General features: G+C 45.3%; 1 protein-coding gene across 1 annotated transcript; it reads left to right on the forward strand.

Annotated features, from left to right (window-relative positions):
• The first annotated feature begins 4,749 nt into the window (after positions 1-4,749).
• On the forward strand, positions 4,750-8,291 carry LOC119326236 (F-box protein At5g03100-like). The gene is made up of 2 exons (XM_037599924.1): positions 4,750-5,539; positions 7,978-8,291. Exons 1-2 carry the CDS (start codon positions 4,804-4,806, stop codon positions 8,289-8,291), a joined length of 1,050 nt encoding a protein of 349 aa, XP_037455821.1. The 5' UTR covers positions 4,750-4,803.
• The last annotated feature ends 7,095 nt before the right edge of the window (positions 8,292-15,386 follow it).

Below are 15,386 nucleotides of genomic sequence, written 5' to 3' on the forward strand. Positions count from 1 at the left end.
GTCTTGGCGTCGTCCGCCTCGCGAGGCTTAGCCCCTCAAGAGGGTCTTGAGTCGTTGATGCTGAAGCTGGGCCGTACCAGGCCGTTGATGAAGCCATGCAGTGGACGCAGGCAGGCAAGTCTGGATACCCCCATATCTAGAACGCCGACAGTGTATCTCCCATAACCACAGGATCTTTGAAATAGTGGTCACATCCCCTTAGGGCATCTCCAGCCGTTGGCGGCCCCCAGACCGTTTTTCGATGGTAAATAGCGCCGCTTGGGAGGGGCGCCGATGCTAATTTCGGCATGGGGGAGCGTTGTTTCCTAGTCGTGGAGGGCAGACGGATGGTGCCGACAGAGGGCGAATCTGGAGTTGGCTCGCCGACAGAGACGTCCCACGTGACCTTTTCCTTGCGCCGGAGTCCCCAAATGCCCCGGTGCGTTGGGTTCGGCCTGGGTATGCCGGATGAATTTTTGGCCCAATCCGGTGGAAATCGGGTCCCTGGGAGGTGATTGGGAGAAAATTGAACCGCCGGCGGAAAGAAAGTGGTCCGAGGGGGCTAGGGATGCTCTTATGAGCGCCTACTCAGCGGTCGGGCGTGTGACTCGGGAACTCCTAGGCACTCGGTTCAATAGTACAATTTTGGTTTGGCTCTAAGGCACCCTCCCGGCGGGTACCCTTACTCACCGAGAGGCACCCTCCGACTTCGGCTCCTCATGCTCGTCCGGGGTTTCTACCTGCTCAAATCGGAGTGCGTGAAGTTGGCCGTGTACGCACGCGCCTACTAGAGCACGACTCGCCACCATGGTCGGGCTGGTTACACTTTCTCGTCGGCCTATCGGTATACAACACTCCCGGCCTTCACTGATGTGGAGTTTTGCCTCCGATTATCGACGAGCATGTGCTGTTGTGCGGCATGCATTAGCGAACGTGTACGTGATGTGAAGAGTATCGATGGTATCGATGTTGTGAGGAGGGGTGATGCTAGTATGCGCGGGGCATAGCCACGATGTCGCGAAGGGGCAAGGTCGAGAGCGGAGGAGGATGGGCGGCGGACGGTGATGTTTTGCATCTCTCTTTAAAATCAATTATTTTTTGTACTATAATTGAATTCGTAGCAAGCCGTGTATGCTATAGCCTATAGACAGGCTGAATCTCTACTCCTAATGTCTCAGTTGGTAGGTCGCGTTCCGGGTTTTATTTTCGTCCCACCTCACCCGGTATTTTTTGGTACTTCTTTGGTATTTCCTCCCACCTCCCACCCGTTTTATTTCACTGGTTTCTTTTCGTCCCTCCCCCACCCCACCGGTTTAGTTTCGCGTCACCCTCTCACACAACGAAAAAAATCTTAACGAATCATAACTTTCCATGCTGGTGGAAGTTATTTTTAGTAATGTCTTTATGTGAAAGAATTAATCACGATCAATCTCTAAATATCAAATCTAAATTAATTAACCTTACCTTAAATTACTCAATCACATTAATTAGGAAACAAAATAACCGATTTTAAGAAAACATCTACTCTTAATGGAGGGTATTACATACCAAACATAGGTACGTCATTAGCTCGCTTCCTTCCCTTCTCTTCCCTTCGTCCCTCAGTCCCATGCTCGTGGCGCTGAAGTGGCATCGACAGGCGATGGCGGCGAGGACAGCACGTGGCAGCCCCTGAAGCACGAACATGACTGCACCTCGGGTCTGCCGTCTCCCAAGATATGGGTGAGTTCTCGTGATGCCCACCCTAAACCCTCACGTCCTACAAATTCCTCAACCTCTACCATCTCGATTTCGTGCATGCTCTGATCCAAATGACGATACAGCTCCGGCCGATTGACAATGGAGGTTTGCCATCCTTCCTCTCAGCACCCACTCCTGGAGGACCGACACGCCATGCCGATCGAACCCGGTCGAGATCACTCACCAAGATTGCTATTCGGAAGTTTTTTGTCAAAAAGTGAAGAGTGGGACGGGATCTGCACTTTTGTTAATATCTCTACTTCTAATGTCTCAGTTGGTAGGTCGCGTTCCGGATTTTATTTTCGTCCCACCTCACCCGGTCTTTTTTGGTACTTCTTTGGTACTTGCTCCCACCTCCCGCTCAGCCGAGACGGTTTATTTTCGTACTCCCTCCCACCTCCCAGGTAGTTCCCTCCACGCAAAAAAAATCGAACCAACCAATCTCTACTCCTAATGGAGCAGTTGGTAGTCTTCGTCGGTCAATTTTCGTCCCACCACTTTCGTCCGGGTTTTTTTTCATAGGTTAACCGTCGTAGATTTTTTTCGTCGCCTCCCCCACTTCATCGGTTTATTTTCACTTTACCCTCTCACACAATGAAAAAAACTGAACGGATCAGAACTTTCCATACCGACGCAAATTATTTAGTAATGTCTTTATGTAAAAGAATCAATCACAATCAATCTCTAAAGACCAAATCTAAATTAATTAATCTTCATAACGTTTGTTTCCTTTCGAATCACGTCCATAACTTTCCTTCCTTGTTTGGGCAGAAACTGTTTGGTAGCAGAGATTAGGAAGCTTCCTATGAGTGTAGTAATAGGAAGTATTCTTTTTCTTGATGATTCGTTTCCATGCATGATGATAGTAAATTATGCCAACATTCACCACTATTTATCAACGTCATCAATCGTATCCATTTCTACCAGTTTTAAGGGAATTTGCTCACTATGTCTTTTTTAAGGGGATCCGCTCGCTAAGTCGTCGTCACATGTTTTTTTCACAAACAATCTCTACTCCTAATGGAGCAGTTGGTAGCCTCGTATGGTTTATTTTTGTCCTCCTCCCACCTCCCCTGGTTTTTTTTCATCCTCCCTCCCACCTCCCAATTTCGTTGGTTTTTTTCGTTGGTTTTTACTCGCCTCCTCCCACCTCCCAATTTCGTCCGGTTTTTATTCGTCCCACCTCCCACCACCCCCTCGTACTGGTTCTTTTTCTCTCCACTCTTTCCTTGCAAACCAATAATTTTCTAACATACAAAAGATCACGAATCTATCTTTCCTTACCCGAACCAATCGCGCCCTACATCAGTGCATTTCTTTATTAAGAAAACTAACACATAAATCTTAACGCATTGCAAACAAATCCCGTTATGGACCTAATTAATTTATTATGGAATCTATACGTGGTCGCATTGGTTCTTTTTCTCTCCACTCTTTCCTTGCAAACCACTAATTTCCTAACATACAAAAGATCACGAATCTATCTTTCCTTACCCGAATCAATCGATCCCTACATCAGTGCATTTCTTTATTAAGAAAACTAACATGTAAATCTTAACGCATTGTAAAGAAATCCCATTATGGACCTAATTAATTTATTATGGAATCTGTACGTGGTCGCATCTCTCCCCTCGTGAAAAAATCGCATCCATCTCCCGTTAAAAAGGAAAAGAGAACATGAACGATCAATCCCACACCCTGCATCTCAGTAGCAAAAAATCGCCCCGCCTCTGCTACTGCGCCTCGCCGTGTGCCCGGCTCGACCCATGCCTCGCCTGCATGGCTGGACGCCGCCGTCTCCACCGCCACATACAAGAAAACGGTGGGCAGAACCATCCATTCAAATCGCACACCCCCACCCTCCTCCGCAATCCCTAGCCCCGCATCACCCTATCGCTTTCTCGCCTCTCTTTCCCCTCGATGTAGATGGTGCCGAGCGGCGGCCTCGAGCACCGGAAGTGCCGCCCTCTCTATCTTCGCTGCGTCGAGAGATGGGCCGAGGCTATCGTCGGTTCGCCGCCCACGATTGGGCCACCTCCGGTTGTCGCGCACCACCGGCTCCACCTAACGTGCCCGACCCTCTCCGCTTTCGACCTTCCGGTGACCACATCCCTCCGCGCCTCCATCCATCATCCACAAGGCCACTCCCTGCACCCACCCTCCTAAATTCTCCATACCGGCGGACAATCACCGAAGATCCAAGTTGGCCCGATATCAATTTTCTTACATGCTTTCTTTATAAGTTGGTGATGGGAATGGGTTCCAATTTCTCTCTCTGACTGTGGATTCGCAGGCAAGAAGCGCTTCTACATGCATCTCCTGTCGGTCCCTAAAGTACCAAGGTAAATGGTTGATGTTGCGTTTGTCTAGAATGATATATGTTGGCTCTTTTCCGGTTCATCTGAGCAGTTTGGTGACTAATTTACTGATAATTTAATTATATTAATTAATTGAGTCGGGTGTATCGTCGTGCATTTATCTTGCCAGTAATGTTCTGTGATGCTCTGATGCATTTTGGGAATTGGTTATCTTGTCTTCAGTGCAGAACATTTGTTTATTAACGCATGAGAAGAATCCTTGTTACTACCTTGAACCTGTTTTATAATCCATATTGTTATGCACTAGCGCGTGTGCGTGTGAAATAGATGGATTATGGTCCCGTACCCAATAAGATGGATATGTGTGTGTGTTAGAGAGAGAGAGAGGGAGAGGGGGAGAGAGAGTGAGGAGGAGGGAGGGAGAGAGTGTGTGTGAGAATTTGATGGTAAAAAGGTCGTCAATGTCACTTGATATGTATGAGAATATTAAATGTAATATTAACATAATTGATATTGAACTCTTAAAATTAATGTGGCCCCGTTGCAACGCACGGGTGTTCTTCTAGTTAGCTTAAATCCCCAGCAAAACATATATCTAAAACAGTTTTTCCATTGATTTTTCTTCCTATAGAAAAAAGGAAAAAGGAAAGCGGCAGGTTTCATCAGCCTCCCGCCCCCTTCAACAGTCGACCGCCCGCTCAAACCTCAAGAAACAAGAACCGAGAGTGGGGAAATCCCCAAATCCCCAAATCCCGAGCTCCCTCCCATGGACATGGAGAGCGACGAGGCCGCCGCGCGCTCCCTCGCGGCCGTCCCCGGAGGCGGCGGGAGTGATTTCTTGAGCCGCCTCCCCGACCACCTCCTCGTCGACATCCTCCTCCGCCTCTGCACCAAGGATGCCGTCGCGACGACCGTCCTCTCCAGGCGATGGCGCGCCGTATGGGCTGGGCTCCCCCACCTCAACTTCGACGGCGTAGACCCCTCCGTGCCCGCCCGTGCGCTCGCTTCCTACCAGGACCTCGCCGCGTTCGACATCCAGCGCCTCGCCGTCTCGCCCAATCAGGTGGACGCGCAGGAGACCTCCGCCTGGCTTGCCCTCGCCGCGCCCCGCCTCACTGGCCCGCTACACTTAGACATCAGCCGTGCTCTTTCGGAGGAGGCATTGGATGACCTCCTCATGGCGGACGAGGTCGATGACGACGACCAGGAGGCCTTGGAGTTCCCCTGCTTTGTCAGAGCCACGGAGATTCGACTTGACCTGGCGTTTCTTGCCCCGGTGTTGCCACCAATTGGCGTCTTCGAGGCGCTTAGGTCGATCTTCCTGCATAATTTTCGATGCCAAGGCCAGATCATCTTCAACGACATGGTGTTTCCTTCCCTGCAACATCTGACCATGAACAGGGCCCGTTGCCTGAACGTGCTGATCAACTCCAACGCGCTGGTATCCGTTCACCTATCTTACTTCATGCTGCTGCAGCAGCTTGCCATCATGGCTCCAGGGTGTAGAAATTGTAGGATGGCTAGAATATTGTGTTGTATCTGTTGTATTGATGTGACCCTCATATGGGGTATATATAGAATACACGAGGGGGTAGAGGCTTGGAGTACAAGATAAGTAATACATGGTTTAAACCTATTCGATCTACTCCTTATCTCTATCTTTAAACCCAAACTATATTCTAACATTCCCCTCAGTCGTAGCGAGAGTGAAACGGACGATTGCGACTGGATTTGAAGTATCATGCTCGCGTCGTCTTCTCCGCTTCACCATCATCACCTGCATCTCTGATGGGTCAGCACCTAGGGCGGTGACTGCGTCCCCTTCTGGTGCCTTCCTTGTCTCTCCTCTCTCTTCCCTCCCGCAGTCACAGCGGGAGTAGCGTGGATGCTGGTGACGACGCGGACGCTGTTGACTGGAGTTGTCGACGATGTGTTGCTGTAGACGTGGTCGTGTGTGTCGATGTCGATGTAGCCGATCATGATGTAGCCGTAGTCGAGGTAGTCGTGGTCGATGGTGTGGTCGTCGTGGATGATGAAACCGCACAAAGCCAAAGGCGCAAAAAAATGCACTATACGGAGCTGCAGACGTGGACGATGCACCTTGCGGATGTCAGAGGGTGCCGTCGGCGATGAGTCCACTGGTTTTGCCAAGACTGGAGGAAACTCAAGCACACATCGGTTTTGCCAGAACCGTGTGGCCGTGTAGGGTCGTCACTGTAGTGACGCCGTGTCGATGCAGTTGTGCCGTCGTGGATGACGCGGTCGATGCCGTCATCGTGACGCGGTCATTGCCGTCGTCGTGGTCGCGTCTTGCAGAAAATCCTGTCAGAGGACGCTAGATGTCCATCTTGTGGACGAGGTGGCGGCGGTGTGTTGACGATGATGTTGATCAAAACCACGTTGATGAAGACCTTGGCGATGATGTGTCGGCGATGGCGTCGTAGCGGCATGTCGACGAATGTGCCGCTTGAAGGCGTCCCTCGTGGCGACGAAGTGTCGATGCCGTGTCATGTCGGAGAAGTATGTCGGCGGTGTAGTCGTACAGCTCGATGGAGTGGCACAAGGTCGATGCAGAGGCGTCGGTGTAGTCGTTGATGTCGGTGCAGTCGATGGAGTCGGCTTGGTGTAGACCGCGCCTGCGCGTGTGTTCGAAGTCCATGAAGACAGCTGATGCAATGCTGTATGCCCTCCCGTGATTGATGCGCCCACGGAGTCGCCGTGCGACGGGATGTAGACACATGCATCCGGGCCCTCGGGAGTTGCATCATTGAAGCTAGCCGTCGATACCAAGCCTGAGTCGTGAACTGCTGATATAGCACGTACGTGCAGTTTTTGTTCATGCCATACAAGTGCATGGCTGCATGGGTCGATGGAGTTGCGTGCCGATGTAGTTGTCCACGCTCCCGGCCTCCGAGTTCTGACTTCTCGATGGATGGGTGCAAGTGCCGGCTCCAAGGGACCGATCTGCTCCTGTCCGAGTTGCCGATGCGATCGCTGTGTGTCGAAACCGATCGAAAACCGATCGTATGCGTGGGCCGCCTATCGCCCGTACATGTCCCCGGCGTGCTGGCCGGAGCCAGAGGTCGGTGAAGATTGATTGGTCGCAGTACAGTCCCGCGCGATCGAGGTCGAGGTAGATGGCGCGCTCGTCTTGGCGCTTGGATGGATCTCATCGCCTGGGCTTGGAGCTAAGCATTACGGAGCCGGAAGTCGGGGCGCTCGGCTGCCGCGTGTCGACGGAGTCATCTGCTGTTGCTGGTCAGATCGGATCGCTGGCAGCCGCGCGCCGTGCCGCGGAGTCCGCAACGGCTGCTTAAGCAGAAAGAGGCAGCTGAGCCTGAGCATGTTGGTGTCGCCTGCATGCTGGAGTCGATGAACAACCGCCCTGGATGCCGCCGTGAAGAAGCCGTTCGTCGGGCCTCGACGCAACTGACATGGACTTGATTTGACCATCGTCAGACGCACCGATTCCTGCACGGATTTGCTAGGATTTTTTTTTTCTCACCGGGATTGGGGTATTCAGAGATTTATTTGGTGGCTAATATGATCGATCTAGTGGATGGATCTAAGAAATTCAAAAATTAAAACCTACAGAAACTGACCTACTATCTAAGCTATAGAACCGATCTAATCCTTGATTGATCGGGTGCCGCGCCCCCGGGGAGAGGAGATTAACCTCCCCGGGGGCGGCGCGTTGCGGAAGTGGTGGAAGGTCTTAGGATCGGCGTTGTTGAACAAACCGCTCTAATACCATGTAGAAATTGTAGGATGGCTAGAATATTGTGTTGTATCTGTTGTATTGATGTGACCCTCATATGGGGTATATATAGAATACACGAGGGGGTAGAGGCTTGGAGTACAAGATAAGTAATACATGGTTTAAACCTATTCGATGTACTCCTTATCTTTATCTTTAAACCCGAACTATATTCTAACACAGGGCTACAGCAGCTAGAGGTGCTGTGCTGCTTCTATGACGCGCCCATACCAGTTGCCAACATTACTGCGGACAGCTTAGAGGTTCTCAGCTGGGATGGGCCGTATGACGCAGAGTTTGTTCACTTTGGAGAGATGCCTTGCCTCTGGAGGCTCAGAGCCCCTCCCATCTTCACACTTCGGTGGCAGGAATTTCAGATGGCTCAGATTTGTGCAAGGTTTCTAAATCGGTTTGCAGCAGTTAATCAGCTGGAGCTTCACATGAGTCTTGGCGTGAGTCTTCTTTCTTGGATACATTTTTTTACAGTCTCCTCTTGAACTTAAATTGCCCAGATATGATAGAATTGATTTTCTCTTCCAATAATGTCACAGTGTGCCTTTGAGATTGAATTGCGTTGTGACGAAGCAAGATCACATTGCAACATGAGATTTGCTCACAAATAACTATTGACTAGTATGGAATTAGGAGTTCAGAAACAACACTGTTGGTATTGAAGGGTATACTTCCAATGGTTTGAGTTTGTACACATTTACATGTGCGACTATCCTCGAGGAAAGCAGCAAATAGGAGTTCAGAAACAGCATTGTTGGTATTGTAGGATATACTTCCAGTGGTTTGAGTTTGCACGTTTATACATGAGAAAGTATCCTCCAGGAAAGCGGAAATAGGACTTCAGAAACAGCACAGTTGGCATTGTAGGATATACTTCCAGCGGTTTGAGCTTGCACGTTTATACATGTGAAAATGTCCTCCAGGAAAGCAGAAAATAGGAGTTCAGAAACAGCACTGCTGGTATTGTAGGATACACTTTCAGTGGTTTGAGATTGCACTTTTATACATGGGCAATTATCCTTCAGGAGCAACATTGTTGGTCTGGTAGGGTATGCTATTGCTGGTTTTGAGATATGTATATACTTCAAAGATGTCAGAGAGTCTAGAAGGAAAAAAAAAAAGGAAAAGATTGAAAGTTAAGGCTGATGCAGTTTCTCAAATTTTTACTGGGTGTAAATTCACTGAGGGTCAGTAAAAGAAGCTTGGACAAAGTTTGGTCAGTCAGTATCTCATTCATTTCTGAAGTGCGGTGAAGAAAAATTCATTCAAAAATTAATGCTAGTCATTGAGTTATCGACAAAAGATTATTTGTTGCCTTCAAGTCACTGTCACTTGTCTTTGGTGTGTAAAGTGAAGTTTACAATTGTGTGTGCTAGTTTAACTGGGTTCACATGTTATATTGGCAAATGGTAATTCTGAAACTACTTCTATTTTCTGTTTCTGGATGTTGGGTGGTGCAGACATGTATGTCAAGGTAGTCTATGGTTCCCTGTCATGTATATTTGATTACTCTCCCTTTCATTTTGTATGATCTCACCTTTGTTGACTTGCAATGAATCAGCCGGAGATGGAAGGGTCACTTCTCTTGATGGGAGACTTGACCATCCCTGACGTGAATGTCTTGGTGTTATCCTTAGACACAAATGGGCATGCGTTTGAAAGAAGTGTATTGCGATTGCTCGCAAAGTGCTATTGCATAAGAAAGCTGAACCTATCATTCCAAATGCAAGACCAGGTAATCACACCCTCTGTCATGTACTAGTATTCAACATTTTCACTATCCTAACAGAGTTGAGCAATGCATTTATTTTACTATATATTCGGGAACCATATCATACTAATGATTTTTAAGTGATACAGTATAGCTGGTGTCAAATGGTGTGCATGAACAAGAATGCCCATTGGCTGTTGGAACAGAACTAAAATTCCATTCTCTGTTTAAGACTAGGAGAGCATAGACATGCCAAGGACATGCGACTTGAAAAACAAGAGCACTAAGGTGGTTTAACATTATGATATAATTAAACTGAGCTCTTGATACGAGTTAATTAATAGGAATAGTTACAGAGGCCAGGGGGTGATCCCTCATTTTCAGAGAAAAAGAAGCTATTAGGAATAGTTAGTATGAAGTGTACACCTATTTGTCAGGTATATCTTTCTTCTACAGTTTTTGTACTTCTTGTCTTGTGTAATGTAAAGAGGAAGTATCATCTATAGTGGCAGTCTATAAGATGTAGAATTTAAAAAATATAAGCTTATGCTTGATGTCCTGAATATGATCTTGATATCATGATGACTGCATCTCAGGTATTTCCTTGATGGTGTTTGAACCTCTGATCTTATATTGCTCCCAAACAAATGATAGCAGTAGATTAAAGAGTTGTCGATCTTGCCATTTGCTTATTCTGTACCATGGCAAAGCTTTTGCACTGCCCATGGAGTCATGCATCTAATTTTCTCTGTTCATTCCTAACACACTTACGCGTGTTCTCATTCCAGGTGGAAAATTACTGTGTACAAGGCTGCATTTGCCACACGGAACCAGAAGTTGAGGTCGTTCTGATGTGGGCTCTGACAAGAATGGACATGGTCAACTACATAGGGACTCCAGCTCAACTTTATGTTGTCGAACAACTATTAGCAAGGGCGCCTAGAATTAGATTGATGAGAATAATAATCTCGGAGGCTGAGGATCCTTTCGAAACAGAGGCTGAGGATCCTTCACTGGGTATCATTGAAAGCTTATGCCCTGCTGGTTGTGTACTTGAGCTTGTATGGTGTTAGAAGAGTAGAGGAATAGGTGACCTGATACCTGACTTGCTATTAGAGCTGTTGAAGCATACATTTTTTGTTTTGTTTTGAGGAATGCACACATCTGTCCGTGAGAGACTGAAGATGAATGCATACATATTCATTGTACATGTACATGTTGGGCGCCAAGCATTATTGTATACAGTGGGTATATACGGAATCATGAATAATGACTGAAATAGAAGAATCTCATATATTGGATTTGTTCATATCATGGATGTGATCAGTTCAGTGTACTTATTTGTTTGTTGCTGCATTTGGTGGCTGTTTGGTTGGAGGCCTGAGCACTGTGCCTGGAAAATAATGTTGCCTGAGTGTTGCTTGAGGAGTTGGAATATTTTGTCTTGGGGATGGACCTATTATTATATGTAATTATTTTTGGACGCCCGTATCTCGTTCGCCAGGGGGAGCAGCTCCTAGCGAACGATTTCAGCCGCCCCGATTGATTGCTAGGAAGGAGGCCTGGGGTGAACCCCCAGTTTAACAAAAATAATAATTCAAAAACAATGCTATCAATAGAAAAAAGACCCTAAATTGGCACGATCTAACTTATGAAAAAAATGCCATACTACTTTATAAAAAATGCCATCTCTCTAATGTATAAATATACCATGAGTATGATTAAAAAAATGTTGTATGAACTATAAAAATGAAAAATGTCATGCTAAAACATTAAAACTGCCAACCTCAGGATAAGAATGCCATGAACAAAAAGTGCCATGTGAACACAAAAAGAAAGAAACAAAAATCCAGGTTAAAAAAGGGACATCTCTTAATAAACAAAAAATACCAGCTAAAAACCAAAATGCCATCACTTAATAATAAAAATGCCATCTCTTAATAGTAAAATGGCCATCTCTTAATAATAAAAATGCCATCTCTTAATAACAAAAAATTCATCTATTAATATTAAAGTGCCATCTCTTAGTAATGATGATAATAATAATAAATTCATTTTTATAAAAACACCATACGCTTAGTGATAAAACTGCCATGCCATTAAAAATCATAATTTGCCATGTGACCATTGCAAACATATTCTAAAGCCTTGTGTTAGATTTATTTTTTTATAAAGTTACCATGATGTGCAGAACAAAATTATCAAAAGTTACCATCCATGATTTTTCTCGAATCTACATACAATTAATATAGATTGTCATGATGTACAATTTAAATTTCCCATGTGACCATTCTATATTTTACCAAATACTTGCCAAGTTTTGTAGAAAAAATAGCCTAAATTTGTCTTGTTACTGTTTTCAGATTTTCTTAATTTTCCATGGTTTAGGAAATTTAACTATTTTAAATTTTTTTACAATTTTTTTTGAACTTGTGTTGATTTCCCAATATTTTTATCTACCATCTGCCATGTGACCACTATAAATATTTTCCAAATTTTGCCATGCTTTCAGAGGACAAATCTTTACATTTTCTGTGTGACCAATAATTTGCCATGATTTTAGGATACAAGAATTTCTAAACTAGTTATGCGACTTTATAACTTTGCCATGATTTTATGATACAAAAAATTCCAAATTAGGCCATGGATGGTCATTATGTAACGCAACCATGGAACATTCATTGTTTTGTCAATAGTAACCTTTTTTTATATGTTTTGTGTAGCTATTTTGAAGTTCCCTAAAGAATAAACACAACTGATACGTATTGTCCGCTGCGAGCGGTAAGACTCTGATCGCCCACGCGGGCATGCCAGCTGGCCCATTTAATCGCGCTACGGGGCGCTCACAAGCAGCCTGTTATAGGAAGGTTTTGGAAGCTTTGATGCCGGTTTTGGGAAGCTTCCTGCCTGTTTATTTCCTGTTATTATTATTTTCTTTTTTATGCTTTATTAATTTCGTTTTGTTCTGGTTCTTTTCCTTTGTTTTCTTTTCTTCTCTTTTTTTTTATTATTTCAGAACTTCATAAATTTAAAAATGTTCAAAATCTTCAGAAACCATTGTTTGAATTTCGAACATGTGCGTATTTTTGAAATAATTTTAGAATATAAAAAATTGTTCACATTTAAAAAACATATTCGTGCTTTTTTTAAGTGTTCGGCATTTAAAAGGTTGTCCACAATTTGAAGAAATGTTTAATTTTTTTAAAATCTGTTTGGTATGTCGAAAATTGTTCGTGAAAATCCATGAATGTCTTTGTATTTGCATGACTTTTTATGAATTGATGAATATATTTTTGTATTTTATGATTTGTTTTGATTTCGGAAACGTCCTTTGAAATTGCCTACTTTTTTTTCTGAATTCGCAAACCTTTTCGTATTGACAAACATTTTTTGAATACATGTGAATAGTTTTTAGAATTCACAACTTTTGTATTTTGTGTTCGTGATTCTTTTGAATATTATAGATTAAACTCCGAAAAAAACTAAATGATTAAAGGACCGATCTAGCGAGCGGTTGGCTGCTCGCTAATCGTCCCGAGCGGCTGGCTGCTCGCTAGTCGTCCCGAGCGGACGGTCTAAAACAGACAATTTGATACCTAATCCATAAAAGATAATAATTTGTCCCTTCCAATTGATAAAATAATTCTAATTAAAAAAAGTACCACGTACTAGAAAAGTACTACAAAAGCATACATGTGAACAATATTATTTTTTTTGAACGGTCATCGGGGGGAGAGCTTCCCCACCTGAATATATTACCACTCAAATGAGGTTTGGAGAATTACAGCAGCAGTACGGTTACAACTTCAGCTATAGGGGATTGCTGAGGAGAGAAAGTTTAGCCATTGCCTAGCAGAGATATTGTCTTCGTTCTTTTTGAAACGGAAAACCCAGAGAGAGAAGTCTGCTACAATATTTCTTAGCGTAGTTCTGTGAGTGTGGTCCTCGTTTCTGAACACGAGAGCGTTTCTCGAATTCCATAGCTTCCAGGAAACTGTCAAAGCCACCGATTGCCAGATGTTGGGGTTGAGGCCCTGTATCTGGGGGTGTTGGTGGAGAGCAGCTACGGAGGTCGGTGCAGGCAGTCCCAAGGAGGACTAAACTTGTGCCGCATAAGAGCAGTTGGAGATGAGGTGGAGAGCATCCTCATGCGGATCTTGACAACGTGGGCATGCTGCAGATTGAGCAATGTGCTTGTGAAACATGTTGGCTTTCGTGTTGAGCCGGTCGCGGAGGAGAAGCCATGTGAAGATCTTGACCTTGATCGGGACCTTGGAAGCCCAGACAAAGTCGTGGTGAGGGTCGAAGGAAGCATCAGCAACAATGGAGGAGTAGGCGTTCTTGGCAGAGAATGAAAGCCCATGGGTGAGGGACCGTTCATCGGGTCGGTCCACCTGTTGGAAATCCTGCAACAGCAACAACACACAATCCAACTCACGAGCAGCAGCATTAGACAGACGGTTCCGCAGGTTCGCTAATAAGATGGTTTGCCAAACTGTAGCCACTAAAACCTTGTCATCAATGGAGTGTGAGTAAAGGTGTGGGAAAACTTTGTGGAGAGGTGACTATAAAATCCATTTATCTAGCCAAAAAAAGGTGGAGAGGCCATTGTAGCGCAGTTGTTCTCATCAAGGTTTTCGAGTCGACGGGTCGTTCTGGGATAGCGACTCGTGACGAGTCGAGCCTGGCCGATCGACTAGTTGCAACTGGTCTTGACTAGTCGAGGGGTTTGAGTCAACCCTGGCAGTGTCGACGACTAAACTCGAAAATAGTGGTTCTCATGCTTAAATACCAATACAAATACATGGACAAAAAAATACCTGTAATGTAGAAATTTCGGTAGGGATAATGGGATTCACAAGGGAACACAGGTATAAGTCCCTATGGATTCGGTTTACCCATCAAAGATGACCCCTAAAAATGTATGAAGAGATTGAAGATAATGGTGGTTCACGAAGACATTCGTGTTGAAGATAATGGTTCGCGAAGACCTTCGCTGGAAGACAATGAAGCACGAAGACGTAGTCTTTTGGTAGTTCCATTTTCTTCTTTGCTAAGTCATAGGAACCAACGAACTGTTAAGTGGGGTCGAGGTAAATCAAGTCAGAAAATTGACGTGATGCTCAACCTAAAATCCAACGTCTTCGAGCGAAGACAATGAGAGAAAACCTCTTCCAGAGTTGGTTGAGTCAGTTTACTTGCAGTCCAAGTCAAGTTGCCGCGTGTGTTTGAAATCCGGCCGTTGGACACCTGTCAGTTGTCCACTGACCCAGGGTCATTTCGGACATATCATGTTGGGTTGCCTCCTAGCTATAAATAGCCCACCCCCTCCATCATAAGTTGGCGGCCGCTTCGAGTTTGTGCACGACTTTTGTCATTTGAGAGCAACCCACCTCTGAAGCCTTTGAGGGAGATTTCTTGCGAGGACAAAACCCAAAACACCTAGAGCCCAAAGTGTTTTGAGCATCACTGAAGTCTTTCTGTTCTGTGTGAACTGAAGACTTGTTACACTAGAAGACTGTGATCTTTCAGTTAGTTAGGCGTCACGTTATGAGCATCCAAGAGTCATTACGAATTGCCAGTGAACGAAGTCTGTGAATGTTTGGAAGTCTACCTTGAAGACTTACCTGAGTAATTGTGCAAGATCTGTGGGTCTTAGCTCAAGGGGAATACGGTGAAGACATGGTCTTTCGAGTTCAATCTCAGCCCCCTAACCAGACGTACAATTGTCACAATAACTGGAACTGATCAAACAAATCATTTGTCTTCACCGAGCTACCGGTTCTATCACTTCACTCCTTTACTTACTATTTAGTTTCGTGAAGCTCTTGCTTGCTCATTCTGTCTGAAGACTTTGTGTGAAGACATT

Source organism: Triticum dicoccoides, chromosome 6B (assembly GCF_002162155.2).
Source record: "Triticum dicoccoides isolate Atlit2015 ecotype Zavitan chromosome 6B, WEW_v2.0, whole genome shotgun sequence".
NCBI lineage: Eukaryota > Viridiplantae > Streptophyta > Magnoliopsida > Poales > Poaceae > Triticum > Triticum dicoccoides.